Below are 22,889 nucleotides of genomic sequence, written 5' to 3'. Positions count from 1 at the left end.
TTGCCGAGTTACATCGGCAGGGTAGGGGCGGGCTTAATACGTTGAACGTTGAAGTTGTACTGGGTAATATTTATTTAATGTAACGCGAATATGTAAATAAACGTTCTTATGAAACCTTGTGCGAAAATAAATGTTAATTTATTGTCCGATATTGCCGATCCTCAAGATCGTGGTAGACGGTGGTGGGGTCGGGTGGGGATGGGGGTGGGGGTGGGGGTTGTGGTGGTGGTGGTGGTGGTGGGGGTGGCAACAGAATTGTTTCACTCGGGGATTCCTCATGAAAAGTAGTTCCGGTCCAAAATCGTGTTTACCTCAAAAGGTGAAATTTATACTTTGTAAACGTCACGATTTTTTAACCATGCACGGGCTATGTGAGCAGCAAATAAACAAATGGCATCACCGGAATTCCTTTAAGCTTCAAAATAATTCAGTTAACCTCTATGGAGCAAGTATGATTAAGTAAGTCTTGGCTGCTGGAAATCGAGGGGTAAGTGGGTACATTTGTAACAGGAGCATATCTTTCGATTGGTAAAACAGATATTTATTTAATATCAAACCAACAACATTATTTATATCAACTGCGAATTGTTGGCAATGCAAAATTTGAGATCTTTTAACCATCAGGATAATCTTCCAGTCCCAATGAGCCGATGGATTTAGCAATATATATTTGGGATGGATGGAAGTTTGTCTAAAAATGTTTACCATCAGCGTAAAGTATTGCCTAGCAAGTCGCATTTGAAATAAGAGTACGGATCACAAGTGGGGGAATGTTGGCCCTGGTGTGCATGTGCCATGTGTTGCAGTTTATGTGGGTCGGGATGATGCCGTCGTACATGTACATCCAACTCAACTGGGAATGTTGGTGTGACACTTCACAGTTTGTCTATTATGCCACAATGTCCCTTTCTGTAATTCATATGCTATAAGTCTTCAGTTGATACTTATAAAAGATATAAACAGCAAACAGTTATAGCACGGGAGGATGTACACTATACAAGCGTAAACAAGATAATTTACCTTCCTGTACATTTTTTAAGAGCTGACACTATCTTACCGTAGTAGAGTTAATTGCACATGACGTATTTACATATAAAACTGTTCTATTACATCACTGGAGGATCCGGCTTCTGTTACATCACCGGAGGATCCGGCGTCTGTTACATCACTAAAGGATCCGGCGTCTGTTACATCACTGAAGGATCCGGCTTCTGTTACATCACTGAAGGATCCGGCTACTGTTACATCACTGAAGGATCCGGCTTCTGTTACATCACTGAAGGATCCGACTTCTGTTACATCACTGAAGGATCCGGCGTCTGTTACATCACTGAATGATCCGGCTTCTGTTACATCACTGAAGGATCCGGCTACTGTTACATCACTGAAGGATCCGGAGGAAAGTCAAGAGAGTAAGTGATGACAATATTCTGCTGATTATAAGAATGATGTTTAGTCGTAGGAATGTGACAGTTCATGTTTGACGGTGACATCAGAACTTCAGCATGTCAAATATGCCTTCTCCAAAATGCAGTTTGTTCAGAATCAAATTTAGGTATTTAAATCTGCTGTCTTGCAATGTTTAGGCACAGGAGAAAACACGTCTCCGAGGTTTTAGTTGAAAATGTAAAACACGAGTGGAGGGAATAAAACGAGGACAGTTTAACCAACATTAATTACTATTTGCTTAAAATCATTTGTAAAAGTGCGTTACCATAGACTGAAAAAAGCTCGTAAAATACAGGAAATACACACTACACACAGTACCTTCGAATGAACCACATGTCTCTTTATCTGGTTCTGTGGTCTAATGGTCAAAGTGCCTGATAAAAGATCAGGAGGTTGTGTGATAGATTCCATCATCCATTACCGAGCCGTTTTTATTCTGGTCTCCGATTATAGAACATTGAATGTCCAAGCTATATCTGGTACTAAACTCACCGCGTCTTGCTTGGAAAAAGTAAAATCTCATACCCAGTGTTACAAGAGAAAAAGTAAAACCTTCACGGAGGTTATAATGAAACATCAAATAGATGGAGTATTGATGAGTGCGGCGTTAAACAACGCTGTGATGACTCTGTCATTGCCCGCCATGAGTCAGACTTCCTTATGCGTCGTACACAGTCACTGGAGCCTCCTTCACAGGATCTACGTGAATTGCAGTATATCGTAAGAGGCGACTAACAGGATCGTGTGGTCAGGCTCGCTGACTTGGTTGATGCATGTCATCGTATCCCAATTGCGTGAATCGATACTCATGATGCCAATCACTGGATTGTCTGGTCCAGACTCAATTATTTATAGACAGCCGTTATTTCACCGATATTGCTGAGTGCGGCGTTAGAAAACAAATAAATCAGCAGATCCGACGTCTGACTGAGGGATGAGATGCAGAGTGCAGGCAGTGTTCCGGGCAAGTGTAGCTTTAGTAACAACTGAACCTTTGAACAACGGGTGTCCTCTGGGGATTCAAAGTGACATTTTGTATCCAGGAATAGCCTCTTGATATCAACTCTGCAGCTCCATACGTAAGAGGGGTTTTGTTTCAGGTTGGAAACGTCCCCTCTTGTTGTGCTACAATGCTTTGATTAAAATCTCATCCCCGTTGACAATGGTGGTGGTTTCTTGTTCTCTACATCATAATCGTTTATCCCAGCTCATTGTGTCAGTAACTTCATACCTGTACGGTTTTTATTAGTCATTGAAACTCTCTGGGGGTGCTTAACTTTCTTAAAGGTGTATAGTCAATAGGAGTTCAGGGACCAATGAGTAAATCCTATGGGAAAATCCTATTTTTCACAATAATACATCACTGTCGTTATTGACAATACAATCTTGAAGCTACGGTTGCAATGTGTCGTTGTAGAATAGTGCCAAGTGCCAGTCTCTGTCCATGTTACAAATTGTAAAATCAGTATTTAGAATTGTAAATCGATCCTGCTTTTCAACAAACTTTCTTTTTTTTCCGATCGTCACGGTATGGCTGAAATGTCTCCAAAGTGAGAAATGTTTTACCTCGCTCACAGCCTCTTTTTTACATTGCAGGAGGTTGATCACATTGTTCTATTCTAAGTTGTCATAGGAGAATGTGTTAGTACATGTATTATAGCTGTTAGAATGTGTTGTTATAATGGATGTTGTTTGCGTATAATTATCGAAGGTTGTAATAATGACTGTCATTCATTATTCATTTTATCTTCATTAGTGGTAGTGAGGGTTCCGTTGATGGTTGATGTCTTTTCATTAAAAAAAGGTTTTACTGCAGGTTTTGATGACGTAGAAAAGCTTGCAGCAGACTTGGATAATGTGGAAAAGGTAACATATATTTAACATAATGGTACAGAAATCATCAGTATCCTTAACGTGGTTACAACATGACAGTCAAATCAAATGAACGTGTTGCGAAACATTTACAGACTGTGGTGTGTCATAGGCGGATCCAGGGGGTGGGGGTGATTTCAGGGGATCTAGACTTTATATATCTAACAAAATCGATTAGAACTAAGTACACTATGCTATAAAAAATAAAGTGAATGGATTGAGGCTTTGGGATTAACGCTGTTTAGAACTCAATTATATCACACAATGTCAGTTTAATGACTGAGTGAGTATGGTTAGCACTAGTCCAGCAACATCACGGCGGGATTAATGATAGAGGAATGGCCAAATCGTTGGTATCAACTTTTGTTGTATTGCACCTTAAGCCAATGGTGCATCCTCGTGCCCATCTCCTTGCTCCTCGTGTCCTTCAACGCACGCACACATGTACACATGCTCACATAAATACTAAATATACATACATAGACGCACACGCACGCACGCACGTGAATCAGGCAAAGCTAAGATACTTTGTTTGTTTCAGGAGAAGGACAAAGTAATGCTACAGCTGGGTCCTCTATATACAGGTAGGGAGTCCTCTATATACAGGTAGGGAACTTGAAATAGATGTATCCCTCGATCACTCATAGAACTATTCAATTTGACAAATACGATTAACATGATATGTAAACTCTCTTTTCATTCCTCAGCTGAGTGGCAGAACACATTAAGCTACGTGGACCGTAACATAGGCATCATTTCAAGGTTTAAAGAGCCACGGCTTGATACTGTAAGTGTTATGTTGGTGTCAACAAACGAATATCAGATCAACAACATTTACCGGTAGAAAGTTGTCTTAGAGTCACTATCAATTAATTAAAGGATCCTAGGAGCATTGAACTGTTATACACTCTTATAACCTGATACTCATATCTTCATAGGGGTTGAGGTTGATCTGTTTCATCAAACTGTGTTGCCTTTACAGACTGACTATGAACGCCAGGACCATCTAATGTTCGGAGATTCTTCTGAGACACCACGTGACTTCCCAGGTAAATGTAACAACTTCAGTGTTGTGTGTAATGGGTTGGCATTTTTAGTATTCAGATATCACATTTTCAAATCTTCTAAGTTCACATTTTGCTCAAACATTTTCGATAATTATTGTACCTATTAATTATTCGTTGTTGTAAAATATTAGGTTTAAGTGTCAGCTAACTGTACGAGTTAAGAACGACGATGCCATATCAGAGGCAGATGTGTAAATGTATGTATGTAATAAGTTTCCCGATATCAATACCAGACAGCACTGGTAGGGATAATAAACTAGTCTAGTTCTATGGTGCGCACAAAATTATGTCCCCTTATGTACAGGACAGGAGGATAGTTCACCTTTTTGCGAACACCTTCTATCACCAGTACACGATAGTGATTCATGAATACATGCTTATAATATAGGCGGAATCTTACAATGGACAAAAATATATACCTATTATGGTCACGGAAAAGGTTTAGTCGCTTGTATTCCCTAGTGGTCCGTGCAGTTTTGAGAAGATCATTTCCCGATGTAGACATTCGTTGTCACACTATCAACCAGCTGTTTGTCAGTTCGAGGTTTGATTACCACGTTGATCATCATGATGGCCTCTAACTCATAAACTGACTTTTACACATTGCATCTAGATACTGACAATCAACGGAGACAAGCACAGAAAAGCCACGTCCTTCAAATAAGACAGTTTCAACAGGGAAGACTCAGCAGAACACCTTTGTACGCGATGCTTGAAAGTGTAAGTATTTGTTAAACATCCGATTATGCAATGTTGAACTGCATGGCGAGTTATTAGTTTGTGAAATTGTAGCAATTACATTAAAAGCAATTAAAATCAAATATTCAGGTAAGATTGATAGATACAATTTAAAAATGACTATATGATTACTTTAATTCCGGTTAAAGAACTGTATAAGTTATTTTCAAAGGATATAACTATTTCTTACTTAACCCTGAAGGAGATCATAACATGATTACTTGTGTCCTTTTATCTGGCGATATTTTTTGGTTACCAGACTAAAACTATTTTAACTGTGCCCTCACTTTGTACTCATAAATTCACTCTTTTGTGGTTCCTATTTTTCTTGTAGTTCCTCGCATGCATCAGTGGCACATTCCTGATTGGGAAGTACTTTACCTTTAAAAGCAAAAGTAGTTCCATTAAACTGTCCACAGAATGTTACCTCGACAACGCATTAAGGATAAATAACTTACGTTTCCGATTAATATAAGACAATAAGACGCCTCATAAATGTCCGCCCGCCATGAACCGCACGTGATGTTTTCCTAGCATTTGCTGTATTTGTAACTTTTTAACTTTTCAACAATTATTTCAAATTGACCCAAACATTCTTTCAGATCTACGTGTTTATCTTCGGGGAGAATTAAAGTTCCCACAACACTGTCTATATTTATGTCAAAATGTCCTTTTTGAGGTTGGTGCTACAAATTTATCATAGACTAATGTGAAACCTAAGTCTTCAATACGCCGCTGCAAACATTGCAACGTGTCCCCACAGTGGCCTTTATCCATCGTAATAATAGCAAAACAATCCAGGTAAACAACAATCACATCGTACCCATTACGTTTCATCATACGGGTAAAGCTGGAATCTCTGCCTTATTTCTCGCCTGCATGGAGAGGACGAGTGTCGGTGACGCAAAGCGCTGGATTTAAAGTCGAAAAATATGTCATTGATTTTATCAATACGTTTATGGAAAATATCTTATATTATCAAACATATGTCATCACATTATTATTTCACTATATATAATTTCCTCTGTTATGATTTGTGGCGCATTCTGATTAGGGTTGCCTTTCTAAAATGAGTTGGAGTAAAGCACCAATAAGAATTAAGGTGTCATTTTCAGTTTTTTTGCTCAAATGGTTGAACTACTGTGATGTCATCTGGCTTCAACACTTAATCTGCATCGGGAAATGCTAAATGAACATGTGTAAATATCGGAATGATATTACACACGACCTACGAAGTTGGCGTGGGATATTGAAATGGGTTTCGTCCGTCCGTGCGTCCGTGTGTGCGTGTGTGCGTGTGTGCGTGCGTGCATGCGTGCGTCCCGAAATCGTTTCCGGAGCATAACTCAGAAACCGTTAAATACTTCTCTACGAAACTTTGCATGTCTATTAGACTCATGCTGAACTGGTGCCTTTTGCTGTTTAGGAATTTTGGAAATGTATATTTTATACGTTTCCATGGCAACAAGTTGGACTTAGGTTCTATAAGGGTGGTATTCATTTCCGGAAGGTAACTCAAAAACTGTTAAATACTTTCTTACAAAGCTTTGGATGTCTACCAGGCACATACTTAACTGGTGCCTTTTGCTATTTAGGAATTTTAGAAACTTTTATGTTTTTACGTATCCATGGCAATAAGTTGGATTTAAATTTTAATGTAGGGTGGGTTCACTTATGGAGTATAACAAATAAACTGTTAAATATTCCATGGCAAACATTGCAGCATGAAACGTTTATTTTTGAGTTTCCATTGCAGCTATTTTGACATGGGCTAAGAGAAATGTTGGGTCAGTTACCTGGTTTGGGACCATAACGTGTTAAAATGGGCGGGGGACATAGATGACTTCGTCGACTATACACCTGTAACACACGCCCTTCCTATCCTTTTATCGGCAACCTTGTTACTGTAAGGCCTGTTACATCCTGTACGGCCTGCTGCATCCTGTATGGCACGTTACAACCTGTAAGGCCTGTTACATTCCATAAGACCTGTTACATCCTTTAAGGCCTGTTACATTCTGTACGGCCTGTTACATCCTGTAAGGCCTGTTACACCCTGTAAGGCATGTTACATCCTGTAAGGCCTGTTACATCCTGTAAGGCTTGTTACCTCCTGTAAGGCCTGTTACATCATGTAAGGCGTCTTACACCCTGTAAGGACTGTTACATCCTGTAAGGCCTGTTACATCCTTTAAGGCCTGTTACACCATGTAAGGCCTGTTACACCCTGTAAGGCATGTTACATCCTGTAAGGTCTGTTACATACTGTAAGGCCTGTTACATCTTGAAAGGCCTGTTACATCATGTAAGGCGTGTTACACCCTGTAAGGACTGTTACATCCTGTAAGGCCTGTTACATCCTGTAAGGCTTGTTATACCCTGTAAGGCCTGTTACATCCTGTAAGGCCTGTTACACCCTGTAAGGCCTGTTACATCCTGTAAGGCCTATTACATCCTTTAAGGCCTGTTACACCATGTAAGGCCTGTTACACCCTGTAAGGTCTGTTACACCCTGTAAGGCCTGTTACATCCTGTAAGGTTTGTTACATTCTGTAAGGCCTGTTACATCCTGTACGGCCTGCTGCATCCTGTATGGCATGTTACAACCTGTAAGGCCTGTTACATTCCACAAGGCCTGTTACATCCTTTAAGGCCTGTTACATTCTGTAAAGCCTGTTACATCCTGTAAGGCCTGTTACACCCTGTAAGGTCTGTTACATCCTGTAAGGCCTGTTACACCATGTAAGGCCTGTTACACCCTGTAAGGTCTGTTACATCTTGAAAGACCTGTTACATCCTGTAAGGCCTGTTACACCATGTATTGCCTGTTACACCCTGTAAGTTCTGTTACATCCTGTAAGGCCTGTTACATCCTGTAAGGCCTGTTACACCCTGTAAGTTCTGTTACATCCTGTAAGGCCTGTTACATCCTGTAAGGTCTGTTACATCTTGAAAGGCCTGTTACATCATGTAAGGCCTGTTACATCCTTGAAGGCCTGTTACACCATGTAAGGCCTATTACACCCTGTAAGGCATGTTACATCCTGTAAGGTCTGTTACATACTGTAAGGCCTGTTACATCTTGAAAGGCATGTTACATCATGTAAGGCGTGTTACACCCTGTAAGGACTGTTACATCCTGTAAGGCTTGTTACACCCTGTAAGGCCTGTTACATCCTGTATGGCCTGTTACACCCTGTAAGGCCTGTTACATCCTGTAAGGCCTGTTACATCCTTTAAGGCCTGTTACACCATGTAAGGCCTGTTACACCCTGTAAGGTTTGTTACATTCTGTAAGGCCTGTTACATCCTGTACGGCCTGCTGCATCCTGTATGGCATGTTACAACCTGTAAGGCCTGTTACATTCCATAAGGCCTGTTACATCCTTTAAGGCCTGTTACAGTCTGTAAAGCCTGTTACATCCTGTAAGGCCTGTTACACCCTGTAAGGCCTGTTACATCCTGTAAGGCCTGTTACACCATGTAAGGCCTGTTACACCCTGTAAGGTCTGTTACATCTTGAAAGGCCTGTTACATCCTGTAAGGCCTGTTACACCATGTATTGCCTGTTACACCCTGTAAGTTCTGTTACATCCTGTAAGGCCTGTTACATCCTGTAAGGCCTGTTACACCCTGTAAGTTCTGTTACATCCTGTAAGGCCTGTTACATCCTGTAAGGTCTGTTACATCTTGAAAGGCCTGTTACATCATGTAAGGCCTGTTACATCCTTGAAGGCCTGTTACACCATGTAAGGCCTATTACACCCTGTAAGGCATGTTACATCCTGTAAGGTCTGTTACATACTGTAAGGCCTGTTACATCTTGAAAGGCATGTTACATCATGTAAGGCGTGTTACACCCTGTAAGGACTGTTACATCCTGTAAGGCTTGTTACACCCTGTAAGGCCTGTTACATCCTGTATGGCCTGTTACACCCTGTAAGGCCTGTTACATCCTGTAAGGCCTGTTACATCCTTTAAGGCCTGTTACACCATGTAAGGCCTGTTACACCCTGTAAGGTTTGTTACATTCTGTAAGGCCTGTTACATCCTGTACGGCCTGCTGCATCCTGTATGGCATGTTACAACCTGTAAGGCCTGTTACATTCCATAAGGCCTGTTACATCCTTTAAGGCCTGTTACAGTCTGTAAAGCCTGTTACATCCTGTAAGGCCTGTTACACCCTGTAAGGCCTGTTACATCCTGTAAGGCCTGTTACACCATGTAAGGCCTGTTACACCCTGTAAGGTCTGTTACATCTTGAAAGGCCTGTTACATCCTGTAAGGCCTGTTACACCATGTATTGCCTGTTACACCCTGTAAGTTCTGTTACATCCTGTAAGGCCTGTTACATCCTGTAAGGCCTGTTACACCCTGTAAGTTCTGTTACATCCTGTAAGGCCTGTTACATCCTGTAAGGTCTGTTACATCTTGAAAGGCCTGTTACATCATGTAAGGTCTGTTACACCCTGTAAGGACTGTCACATCCTGTAAGGTCTGTTACATCCTGTAAGGCCTGTTACACCTGTAAGGTCTGTTACACCCTGTAAGGTCTGTTACACCCTGTCAGGCCTGTTACATCCTTTATGGCCTGTTACATCCTGTAAGGTCTGTTACATCCTGTAAGGCCTGTTACATCCTGTAAGGCATGTTACATCCTGTATGGCCTGTTTCATCCTGGATTGCCTGTTACATCCTTTAAGGTATGTTACATCCTGTAAGGCCTGTTACCATAGTTTCTTAGGATGTTATAATGCTTATGATAAATACATGTAACTTTTCTTGGTTATACAGATGATTGCAGACGACAAGGCAGCCATGACCCATTATCAAGACAGTATTTTCTCTATGAAGCAAGGTTGGTATATTCTGTGGAGATCATTGGGGAAAATGCTGTAAAAGTACAGAAACAATTTCTTTGGATGTTTGCACAGCCATAGTAATTAATTACTTAATGCTTTGATACCATACCTCTCTTAATTCTAAATTGCTATATAATTACATAAGGGACAGACCGTTTGAGATTCTGGGAGGGGAGAGGTTCAGCTACAGCTACAAAACCAGATGTATATTTTTATTTCCAGATATGAACCTTGCAATAATGTTTTTCGGAATATCAAATCGTCGTTCTCTAATATTAGTAAAAAATGGTCCCCTGTATTGTACACAGTGTGTGCGAGGGCAATGTTGTCTTGACATCTTTTGTTTGAGTTACAGAATGAGACATGCTGCACCATATCATACTTAAATGTCTAAACAGCCTGTGTTTGCAATGATCTGTGGACATAATGTATGACGTTCCCATGGTCGTTTCAGATGGTTCTGCCCTCCACTATGTGGGAGATGTCAGTTCATGGCTTCCTGTTTTGTGTAAGTTGACTTAAATCCCATACGATACAAACATCAAATGTATTCATTCACAAACATTAGCAGGAATTATTCGATTTGATAGGGCTCCAACTACAAAAATGTGTATAACAGAATTTCAATACTTTTGTATGTAATGCATCAATCATTTCATAGAAACATAACACTTTGGACATTCTTTCTTGAATGAGGAATTTGTTCATTGAAATGAAATGAGAGACCAAAATCATTGGACTTATTACGAGTGAGGTGTGTGGTGGTGTATGTAGTGGTGTATTTAGTGAGGGAATTCTTGATACTTGGCAGGTCGGTATACGTACTCTTTAGAAAAGTAGGAGATCATGATTCAGAACTATAAATGTTAATACCAAGTAATGTTTGTATCTGAACAAGCGGTGCGGCGTCTGCAAGGCGCGGAGCGTCTAGGGGCGGGAGGAGTGGGCCAGACTCCCTCAAGTCGGCATTTGGATACTCATACGCGATATGCCTTGTCGACTGAATGAATGTTTGACAAATCGTAGGGGTAGTATGCACTACTGATTCAAAAACGTCAATTTTCAAATTTCCCGTCATACTCCTTAACAAGATCGTCAGTAGCCATAGCATTTACAGTCACACTTCACTACCGGTTGTAATGTAATTTGTTCAATATTCTCATATAAATATCACTAGAAGATACTATCTCTTAAGTTATTTCCGCGTATCCCTGCGAAAGTCCGTGGTTCGATCCCTGGCCGCGTACTTGTTGTTACGCTGTCTGGCGCTCGGCATTAAGAGGCTAAAATAAGGACTGGTCGGCTCTGAGGCAGTATAGTGTGTCTGAATGGGGTTTTAATGTTAAGGGGCGGTAGAGTAGCCTAGCTACTCGTTTAAGCGTTCGCTCCCCGACATGGGTACAATGTGTGAAGCCCATTTCGGGACTAGTACAAGCACACACACGACGAAGTTAGTCGTTTTATCAATCAGATCCTAAGAACATTTGCTTGAACCTATACGAGTACCATTGATTCAGCGAACCATGGCCGAGGGTCCTAGTAAGCTTATGGTATTGCGTGTCCGTTAGTCAGTCAACTCATTGCGGCTATAGACCTAGCCACTGACCCTATCACAGCGTCTCTACCTACTCCGGCGAATGAATCTACTTCTGCGTTCTCTATGAACATGTTGGAACAGCACTTCAACCGGCAGAAAGGGATGATGGAGTCGATGTTTGAGTCCTGCTTCTCCGCTACATCTCAAGAGATGGAGATGCTTAAAAAGAAGCAGACAGTATTGGCTAAGAAGAGTCAAGGCCAAGAGGCCGCATCTGGGGACAGCAATCTGTCCAGACCACAGTCACAGCCATACAGACCAGCCGGGAGGAAGCTCCCAAGCTGACCCGACTTCACGCGGCTTCACTGAAAATTCTCGGTAATGTTTTAGATTGTTGAACACGGGTTCATTGGATACACAAGAAAATGTTTCAATTGGCTACACACGGGTTCAATGAATACAGTGGGTAGTGTTTCAGAAGGTTGTTTCGTGGTTCACTCAAAGCACTCGGTAATGTTTCAGGTGGCTCCACACGTGTTCACTGAATACACTCGGTAATGTTTCAGGTAGTTGCACACGGGTTCACTTAATACACTCGGTAATGTTTCAGGTGGTAGCACACACGTTCACTGAATACACTCGGTAATTTTTCAAGAGTCTGCACACGGGTTCACTGAATACACTCAGTAATGTTTCAGGTGCTTCCACACGGGTTCCCTCAATGCACTCGTTAATGTTTCAGGTGGTCGCACACGGGTTCACTCAATACACTCGTTAATGTTACAGGTGGTCGCACACGGGTTCACTCAATACACTCGGCAATGTTTCAGGTGGTTGCACATAGGTTCTCTGAATACACTCGGCAATGTTTTAGGCGTTTGTACACTGGTTAACTGAATACACGCAGTAATGTTTCAGGTGGTTGCACACAGGTTCACTGAAATACACTCGGCAATGTCCAGATGGTTGCACATGGGTTCACTGAATACACAAGGTAATGTTTCAGATGGTTGCACACGGGTTCACTGAAAACAATCGGTAATTTTTCAAGGGACAACACACGGGTTCACTGAATACACTCGGCAATGTTTCGGGTGGTTGCACACGGGTTCACTGAATACACTCGTTAATGTTCAGGTCGTCGCACAAGGGTTCACTGAATACACTCGGTAATGTTTCAGGTGTTTGCACACGGGTTCACTGAATACACTTTGTAATGTTTCAGGTGGTTGCCCACGGGTTCACTGAATACACTCTGTAATGTTTCAGGTAGTTGCCCACGGGTTCACTGAATACACTCGGTAATGTTTCAAGTGACTGCACATGGGTTTACTGAAGACACTCGATTCTGTTGCATTTGGCTGAACACATGTTCACTCAATACACTCAGAAATGTTTCAGATTGTAGCTAATGGGTTCACTGGGTACACTAGAAAATGTTTCATTTGGTACCACATGGGTTCACTGAATACACTCAGCAATGTTTCTGGTGGCTGTGCACGGATTCACTGAATATAGTCGGTAATGTTTCAGATGGTTGCACACAGGTTTACTGAAAACACTCGGTAATGTTTCAGGTGGTTGCACAGGGTATCACTGAATACACTCGGTAATGTTTCAAGTGGCTGCACACGGACTGACTGAATACACTCAGCAAATGTTTCAAGTGATTGCACACGGATTGACTGAATACACTCAGTAATGTTTTAGATGGTCGCACACGGGTTCATTGAATACTCTCGGTAATGTTTTATTTGGCTACACACGGGTTCGCTGAATACAATTGGTAATGTTTCGAGTGGTTTCACACGGATTCATTGAATACACTCGGTAATCTTTTAGGTGGTAGCACACACGTTCACTGAAAACACTCGGTATTTTTTCAAGTGACTGCACATAGGTTCTCTGAATACACTCGGCAATGTTTTAGGTGGTTACCCACGGGTTCACTAAATACACTCGATAATGTTTCAGGTACTAGCACACGGGTTCACTGAATACCCTCGATAATGTTTCAGGTACTTCAACACGAGTTTACTGAATATACTCGGTAATGTTTCAGGTACTTGCACAAGGTTTCGCTGAATATACTCGGCAATGTCTCAGGTACTTGCACACAGGTTCACTGAATACACTCGGTAATGTTTCAGGTACTTGCACAAGATTTCGCTGAATATACTCGGCAATGTCTCAGGTACTTGCACACAGGTTCACTGAATACACTCAATAATGTTTCAGGTACTTGCACAAGATTTCGCTGAATATACTCGGCAATGTCTCAGGTACTTGCGCACAGGTTCACTGAATGCACTCAATAATGTTTCAGGTACTTGCACAAGATTTCGCTGAATATACTCGGCAATGTCTCAGGTACTTGCGCACAGGTTCACTGAATACACTCAATAATGTTTCAGGTACTTGCACAAGATTTCGCTGAATATACTCGGCAATGTTTCAGGTGGCTGCACAACAATACACTCTGCTAATGTTTCGGGTGGTTTGAAACAGGTTCACTGAATACACTCGATAATGTTTCAGGTGGTTTCAAACAGGTTCACTGAGTATTGTTTCAGGTGTTAGCACACCGGTTTACCTACTACACTCGATAATGTTTCAGATTGTTAAACAAGGTTTCGCTGAATATACTCGGCAATGTTTCAGGTGGTTGCACACAGGTTCACTGAATACACTCGATAATGTTTCCGATGGCTGCACATGGCTTCACTGAATACACTCGGTAATTTTTAAGATTGTTACACAAGGTTTCTCTGAATATACTCGGCAATGTCTCAGGTACTTGCACACGGGTATACTCAAAACACTTTGATAATGTTTCAGGTGGTTTGAAACAGGTTCACTGAATACACTCGATAATGTTTCAGATTGTTAAACAAGGTTTCGCTGATTATACTCGGCAATGTTTCAGGTGGCTGCACAGAGGTTCACTGAATAAACACGGTAATGTTTTAAGTGGTTGCACCAGGATTTACTGAATACACTCGGTAATGTTTCAAGTGACCGCTCGTGGGATCACTTAATACACACGATAATGTTTCAGTTGGTAGGATACAGGTTCACTGAATAGACTCGTCAATGTTAAATATGTTAGCACACGAATTCACTAAATGCACTCGGTAATGTTTCAAGTGACTGCACACGGGTTCACTGAAGACACTCGATCATGTTTCATTTGGTTGCATACGGGTTCAATGAATACACGCGGTAATATTTAAGGTGGTAGCACACTGGTTCACTGAATACACTCAGTAATGTTTTATTTGGCTGCACACAGGTTCACTCAATACATTTGGTAATGTTTCAGGTTGTAGCTCACGGGTTCACTGGGTACACTAGAAAATGTTTCATTTGGTACCACATGGGTTCACTGCATACAGTCAGCAATGTTTCAGGTGTCTACACACGGGTCCACTGAATATAGTCGGTAATGTTTCAGGTCATTCCACACGAGATCACTGAATACAATAGAAAAGTTCTAGGTGGTTGCCCACGGGTTCACTGAATAATGTTGAGGGGCGGTAGAGTAGCCTAGCTACTTGTTTAAGCGTTCGCTCCCCGACATGGGTACAATGTGTGAAGCCCATTTCGGGACTAGTGCAAGCACACACACGACGGAGCTAGTCGTTTTATCAATCAGATCCTAAGAACATTTGCTTGATCCTATACGAGTACCATTGATTCAGCGAACCATGGCCGAGGGTCCTAGTAAGCTTATGGTATTGCGTGTCCGTTAGTCAGTCAACTCATTGCGGCTATAGACCTAGCCACTGACCCTATCACAGCGTCTCTACCTACTCCGGCGAATAAATCTACTTCTGCGTTCTCTATGAACATGTTGGAACAGCACTTCAACCAGCAGAAAGGGATGATGTTTCATTTGGCTACACACGGGTTCAATGAATACAGTGGGTAGTGTTTCAGAAGGTTGTTTCGTGGTTCACTCAAAGCACTCGGTAATGATTCAGGTAGCTGCACACGGGTTCACTGAATACACTAGAAAATGTTTCAGGTGTTTGCACACGGGTTCACTGAATACACTTTGTAATGTTTCAGGTGGTTGCCCACGGGTTCACTGAATACACTCGGTAATTTTTCAACAGACTGCACACGGGTTCACTGAATACACTCAGTAATGTTTCAGGTGCTTGCACACGGGTTCCCTCAATGTACTCATTAATGTTTCAGGTGGTCGCACACGGGTTCCCTCAATGTACTCGTTAATGTTTCAGGTGGTCGCACACGGGTTCACTCAATACACTCGTTAATGTTACAGGTGGTTGCACATAGGTTCTCTGAATACACTCGGCAATGTTTTAGGCGTTTGTACACTGGTTAACTGAATACACGCAGTAATGTTTCAGGTGGTTGCACACGGGTTCACTGAAATACACTCGAAGGCAGGGCGGGACAACTTAGGAATGGCCAGGAGTCCGAACTTGACCACACAGAAGGAAGCGAGCTACAAAAACATGTTTTATATCATTGGAAAGATCTCGAGGAGACAAATCCAAATAATGTGTGTCCCAGTGTGTACACATGTTTACAAGCTCAAAAATTGGCTCAGAAAATGCATTACTGCAGAAATTTCTGGCAGAATTTTTTTTTTCTGCAGAAATTTCTGGCAGTATTTTTTTTTTCTACAGAAATTTCTGGCAGAATTTTTTTTTTTCTACAGAAATTTCTGGCAGATTTTTTTTCTGCAGTAATATTTAGCAGGATTGTTTAAATTCAGGAGAAATAAGGTTCAATCATTGGATAGTTTAATCTGGAGTTGCTTTAAATGACCTTTTTCCCAAAAAAAACATTTTTAGTTCACATGATTACAAGCACAAAAAATAAAACTCTTTCATGAGATCTTTCAAAAAAATATTTATTCACATGCTATATTACAAGACATGTCCTTGGGCGACTTTGCACTATGTCTCATGGGTGAGGCGATGTTTCCAGCAATGGGTCCTATCACAGAAGAAAATAGCTGTATAGATGAGTGGATCCATATTGTCTAATATAGCATCAGAAGCCTATATGCAGCTTAGAGTTTACAATAGAGTCTAGGGCATAAGACGTATTATGAATGTAAATAGTCTACTTTACTTACGTTTTCTTCTCAACATACTTGAAATGAATTCTTTTTTTCGTCTGGTCATTGAAACCTATGTGCACATATTCTGAAAAGATATGAAGAAACATTAAAATGCTTTTTCATTTCAGTAATAAACACATTCCACATGCCTTAGCCACATGAACAATGTAAGAGAGGTGAGGTGAGGTGAGTTGAAATTGGGTTTAACGATGCGTCCAAGATTATTGCACATATATAGCGGCGTGCATGCACGTACCTGTGTGTGTGTGTGTGTGTGTGTGTGTGTGTGTGTGTGTGTGTGGCTGCTTGTACTAGTCCGGACTGATTCTAGCCCACTAAAATACCATTCCGCAGTTTAACATGAATACCCTACTCAGTACACAGTACATGACTCCAAGCTGACCAGTCCCTGTTTTAGCCCCCTAATGCAGAGAGCGAGACAGGGTAACAACAAGTACCATCTTTTAACGTCTTTTGGTATGACGAGGTCAGGGATCGACAATGTAAGACTTAATAAATTTGAATCATAGCATATTTAAAGTTCAAGGTCACTTAGCATACGTACAATTGAAGGGGTATAGGCTATTTAAATGTTCTTAGAGTTACCTCCATCAATGCGCTCCACATGACCTGGGTACCTATCTGCTCTGTGCACCAGCCATGGGGCCTCTACCTCGTCACCTTTCTTTAACTAAATCAGATATATAATTATATATTAATTCTTGTAACCTGTTCATTAATTCTTGTTACATGTTTACCAATTCTTGAAGGCTTAAAAAAGTCACAGTGAAAAGTTTTAGACAATACAAATATGTAAATAGTGATGAGCTCCGAAGATAAATGTAAAAATTCAGATAAAAAGCTATGAGAAACTATTGATGGTATGAAAATCATTAATCATGTTGTAATCTGTGTGAAAACTTTTATAACTGATTATGTTTATGCTCTATCTTTGTATTCTGCTTACCTCTAACCTAATCTTGTTTGTTGATAACCACTCGTCTAAGTTGTAGCCAGTCCAATGTAGGTTCACTTTCTCCTTTTGGACCGATAATATTTTGGTTTTATACCTGTATTTGTTTTATAAAGATAAAAAATAAATCATGATTGAGGCAGAAAATGAAGGATAACATGAATTTCCATTTTCACTGTTCTGTAAATAACTTTTGCCCCACTGACATTTTCCCAGAATCTATTATTAGCAGATGGAAAACACAACACTACTGGAATACAAAGTGTATAGAAGTTCTTTTAAAAACATAAGTCAAACCAACCAATTTAAACCACTATGCACTTCCTGTCAGAAAACATTTAACTTCTATCACATGTCTCCCTAATTTTGATAATACAATAACAAGTTCTTGTCAGTAACTGTAACCATGAACTGGACTTCAAAAAGAACATCAAATTATAAGAATCATACTACTCAGATGCTACTAACATGTGTTAATCTGCATGTCATCACATAAAATGTCAGCTTAAAACCCAGAGGTTTCAAAAGAGATGAAAACAGGAGTTACTTGGCATAGGTTGTAGCTGGGTAACAGATGGGAATGATCAGACAGAAAGGACATTATGTTATTCAGCATAAACTGCAGAAATGGTTCCGTAATGAACACAAATGTCGTTTTCACTACTGCCGCAATGCATTTATGTGAGCAGTTTCAAGAGTCACAAAAAGTGTGATCCTTCAAGCAAAGTTTCTGTTTCAAAGTGCTAAAAAGTTCAGATGAAATGCCTAGTATGAAGAAGGGGGACAGACAATTGATTTTCAGTCAGGAGAGTTAAAGCAATTAATTGATATGAAATAATAAATATTGATACATAAGGAAGATCATGATCCATCAGTATCTTAGCAAATCGTTGCAATCTGAACATAATCATAAAAAAATACTTGTGTGAAGCATGATGAAAACAATTCAATATATGAAATTTCCTTCAACAATGTAAACAGTAATTACATACCAAAAGCCATCCTCCTCAATGCCTCCACAATCATGCCAACATTGAATTTGCAGGGGGACATCTATGGACAAAATCAGTGTTATGTGTGTTTATATTAAAGCATGGTACTAAGTGGAAAAAGAGGATTCAGTCATTTCTGTATATTCTATTTTGAAGTTTTCAATTTATATTTTAACAATTTAAAGCAAGGGCATATCAGATTGTTTGAACTGGATACTGATAATTCATATCATAATTCATACCAGATGCTGTTTGACAAATAAGCCAAATAAGGGAAGAAAGATACACAAATACCATCCACATTGTATTAACACAGTGCCTGTACCATTGCCTGTGTTAATTTCCAGTTTTTCACAATACTGATCTTGCTATAGGAAATGTGGTGATTATCATTTGGATAAGACAGTGAATCATTAGCTCTCATCTGAATGAAACCCATGTGGATAGTAATGTTGCCAAGGATCATAATCAGGGTGAGTCATCAATTTCAGTTATAGGCATGCACAGCAACAGTGTCCATGGCCCATGAAAATCCACATACATGTATACACTAGCATATGAACGTGTCAGTTACTGCCCATTATTTCTACAATCTGCTCACCTTTTTATTGTGCCGCCTTCTTTGCAAGTATGTCTCAACCTGAAAGAGAATCAAACTATTGGTTTACATATATCAGGAACTATCTACCATTTTTAACATATTAGGGTTTAGTCAATTAACTATAAATCAGTTACATATATATTAACTTACCATTTTCTCAGTTTGCACAATCTTAGATGCCTGAAAATAATAGGTCAGATTAATTAGAAGCATAAAAGGTCATAAAAAGATCCTAAAATGGGTCCTTTTTATAGAATTTTGGTACTTAAATGTAGTCTACACCAAAAAAAACAATCAGGTACTTGATCAGTCTGCCTGACATGTATTTGACATTGATATTCCTTTTCTATGACTTGGCACTTAGTTCAGAGAAGATGACAAACGGAAGTTTTATAACAGATGGATTGAGGAACATTGCAGTGAGAGCATTTATTTGTGTGAAACCATTTATTAAAAAGGTTAAGTGTTAAAGGAATGTTTGAAAACAGCATTAATTCAAAACTAAGCCGTCTATATATATCCAATCCATATTGTTATTGTTTCCTAACTTACCTTTTCAGATCCTGTTTTCCTCACGCTTCTAAGCCTTGAACTTGAATGTGGAATCTGATAAAGAAAGTATTAAATACCTTATGCATATGAATGATATCATTGTTACTTAAACACCACTCTTACAAAAAAATAACTATTACCAAAAACAACATAATTTTTGATTGTATTCATATTCAAGTCTGCAAGACATATTCAAGACATGCAGTCACTGAGCCTTACCATCACAGCAATAACATTACTTTTCAAGCTAATATAGTAATTCATTTAGTATACAGGTATGTTGTTCATGAAATGATTAAAGTTTAATTACCTTTCTACTCTTTTGTGATGCTCTTCCTTTGTAATGTATCACCTGAAAATAGTAGTTTTTCGAAAAGATACCCTAGTAGGTACATAAAGTTACATAAATTGCATACTTCTCTTATCATAGGTATTCAAAATAGCTTATTTGATCATGTGAATCATAATAACTTTCAGTTACATGTAGTAATATTTTAGTATAATTAAGAATAACAAACCATGTGTACACACAATGTTTAATATGCACTGTAAAATGAGGTTAAAGTAGTATCAAATCTGACAAAGTACTTACTGGAAGATCCTGGTATTCCATGATGGGTAGATTCTAATAAAAGAAACATATCATATGGGTGTATGGTTCCATAATATGTTACTCACTAGTCAGTGCTGAATATTGGGTCAAAATAGCTTTATAAACTTCTGGCATTTTAAGTCTATGGCAAGATTAAGTATACGTTCATAAAGAAGTTAGTGAGTTTAACACCGCTTTTAACAGTATTACAGTTACATGTATATCGCGGCGTGTCAGCTTAATGTGTGAGGAAACCCCGAAGTGATGCAGGTCTCAGACGTTTACCACTTCGGTGAAACCCACAAGCACTGGTATGGTGCTGACAAACCTAGAACCGGGGCAAACCAGGAGTCAAACCCACAATCATAGGTTTCTGGTGTGCCCAGGGGATGCAACTCTGTACAGCGAATTGCGGCGCCATAGATGAATAGGCCACCTGTGTCCTCGGGTACAATAGTATGCAAACTTTACAGGTACAGGTGGGCTATCTGGGTTTCTGTTTCTGCTTTACTAACCTCATGATGTTCCTGTGCTGATTCCTCATGGAGTAACCCCTGCAACATAATGTCAACGTCAAACTAATTCAGTTGAAAAATGTACATTATATATAAATGACATTTTTTCTGAGGATAAATGAAATGCCCAGTTCAGACTATCCACTCAAAGAATCAGCAACTGGGCTTCATTGCTTATCCAATTAGGAGCCTGTACATGTCATGTAGGTTGCTGTTGTCATCATGTCACCGCTAACGGCCTCATGACCAAGATTAAATAATTAAGTAATTGTCCCTGATAAGCCCCAAACATAAAGTAAAAGTATTAGCTCATATGAGGTGACATGGTTCATTTTCATTGAGTATGAATTGTTGTAACTCACCTGAACTAGGGTCACTTGTAGGTCCTGGTCATCATCATGGAATGCATAAACCTGTAAACAAGACAATGCAACAAATACAGAGGTCCTTATCACATATCTCTTATTTTGTAGGAGTAGATAGGGCTTTTATGCTACTGAACTGGGGAATTTCAGGTTAGAATTGGTCCACAGCAACCAATGTTGACAGTGTCATGGCATGGTGGCATGGATTGTTGCTCATAACAACAATCATCGGACCAGGCTGTCTTCAAATGGCTTGAATATTGCCAAGTGTGGCATTAAATAACACGAGGGACTGAACTTGTCATGATTTACATAATGCACAAACCACCCAGAGCTCCATGCGGCCAGCCTGGTACAGGACTAGGCTGCTCCTCACCACTGACACCAGCTGATCACTGCGCCGGAATGTATATTTGGCGTTGCTGTTCAATTTCGAATTTCCGATAGGCCTATCTCTACTCAAGAAAATAAAGAAATGTCTTGAATTTCCGACAGCATAACCTGGTGTCCGATCTTAAAAAAGTTCGGAACGAGTGTGAAGCCATGATAAGAAATATTATTATTAATGATTGAAGCCACCTTCCCAAATGTGTGTGCTGCATAAGCTGGAGTGGTTCCCCTTTGATTTTCCAAAATATGAATCGACAGACGAAAAGAAAAGTAACTCGGGCACCCCAAGGACTAATGGTATTTTATCATTATTGAAGTATACCGTATACAGTCTGATTGATGAGTGACCAGGTGAAGAACCAACACCCTCCCTAAACCCTCCCCCACCCCATAGTAGCACGCTCACGGTTTTCAATATATACAATAACATACTAGATGCGAACTGTTTAACTAACAACTGTTAATTGGTAGTGGTCAAGCCTCAGTGAATTTGCTCTTGGAGTGTGTGTGTGTGTGTTGGGGGGGGGGGGGGGGGGGGGAATAAGGATAAGATAATGATCACATAATTTTATTGGAGGCTTTGAAAGTTGAGGATCGGCGAAACCGTAACATACAGTGTAATCAACCAAACGATCACATGGCATGATAAAGGTGGCGCTGATAAACAATACCCTTCGACCACGCGCGCGAGACAATGTATCACCGTATGAAGTGACAATACCCGAGAAAATTTAATTGCCTTGTTGGCAGGAAGTCTGGCGGCACAGCACGTACAATATGCATCGCTTGGGTATTCCAAATTGTCATAGACATTATACAAGACATAATAAAACCACAGGAGATGGATCTATCTCCTTTTCAGATTAGTTTGTTTGCGTATCTTTTATCAAAATTGGTAGAAATAAATACACTACACTTAGACTCTTACGAAACGCGTTTCGCATGTCAGCAAAGCCACACATTTAAATTGTATATTTCCACGTTCTAGGGTCGGCGTATCCAGAAATAAAACAATAAATATTTTGACGACTTACCTGTATCGTAACTGCAAGACGGTAACCAGACGTAACATTGCTGACTGCGCGTGGTTCGGGATCTTTGCCGTGGCTGAAATAAAGAGTGCTATTTTTCACAGAAAGAGACCACGTTGTTTGTGCCATTGTGCAAAGACTTCAGGAATGCGAAGGTACTATTCCGAATATACACGAATATATACAAGTCACAAGACAAAGAAGGTATTTACATGAAAGATATTTCAAATCTCGATGTTAGAGACCCTGAGA

At 40.1% G+C, this 22,889-nt stretch overlaps 1 protein-coding gene and 1 pseudogene across 5 annotated transcripts in view; one reads left to right on the top strand and one right to left on the bottom strand.

Annotated features, from left to right (window-relative positions):
- The window catches only part of LOC139447930 (uncharacterized), a 66,670-nt gene that overhangs the window by 26,957 nt on the left and 16,824 nt on the right, over window positions 1–22,889 (top strand). For all 5 annotated transcript variants that reach the window (XM_071229419.1, XM_071229417.1, XM_071229420.1 and 2 more), the window contains 8 exons: window positions 1,121–1,412; window positions 3,266–3,315; window positions 3,863–3,905; window positions 4,029–4,108; window positions 4,304–4,370; window positions 5,002–5,108; window positions 9,921–9,984; window positions 10,443–10,496. In XM_071229419.1, the coding sequence (XP_071085520.1) occupies window positions 1,121–1,412; window positions 3,266–3,315; window positions 3,863–3,905; window positions 4,029–4,108; window positions 4,304–4,370; window positions 5,002–5,108; window positions 9,921–9,984; window positions 10,443–10,496 (757 nt within the window). The remainder of the gene's footprint in view (window positions 1–1,120; window positions 1,413–3,265; window positions 3,316–3,862; window positions 3,906–4,028; window positions 4,109–4,303; window positions 4,371–5,001; window positions 5,109–9,920; window positions 9,985–10,442; window positions 10,497–22,889) is intronic.
- On the bottom strand, window positions 16,425–22,678 carry LOC139447807 (uncharacterized; annotated as a pseudogene).

Source organism: Haliotis cracherodii, unplaced genomic scaffold (assembly GCF_022045235.1).
Source record: "Haliotis cracherodii isolate W230 unplaced genomic scaffold, xgHalCrac1.p SCAF_7, whole genome shotgun sequence".
NCBI lineage: Eukaryota > Metazoa > Mollusca > Gastropoda > Lepetellida > Haliotidae > Haliotis > Haliotis cracherodii.
Note: the sequence above shows the minus strand (reverse complement) of the source record. Positions and strands in the feature narration are given on the sequence as shown.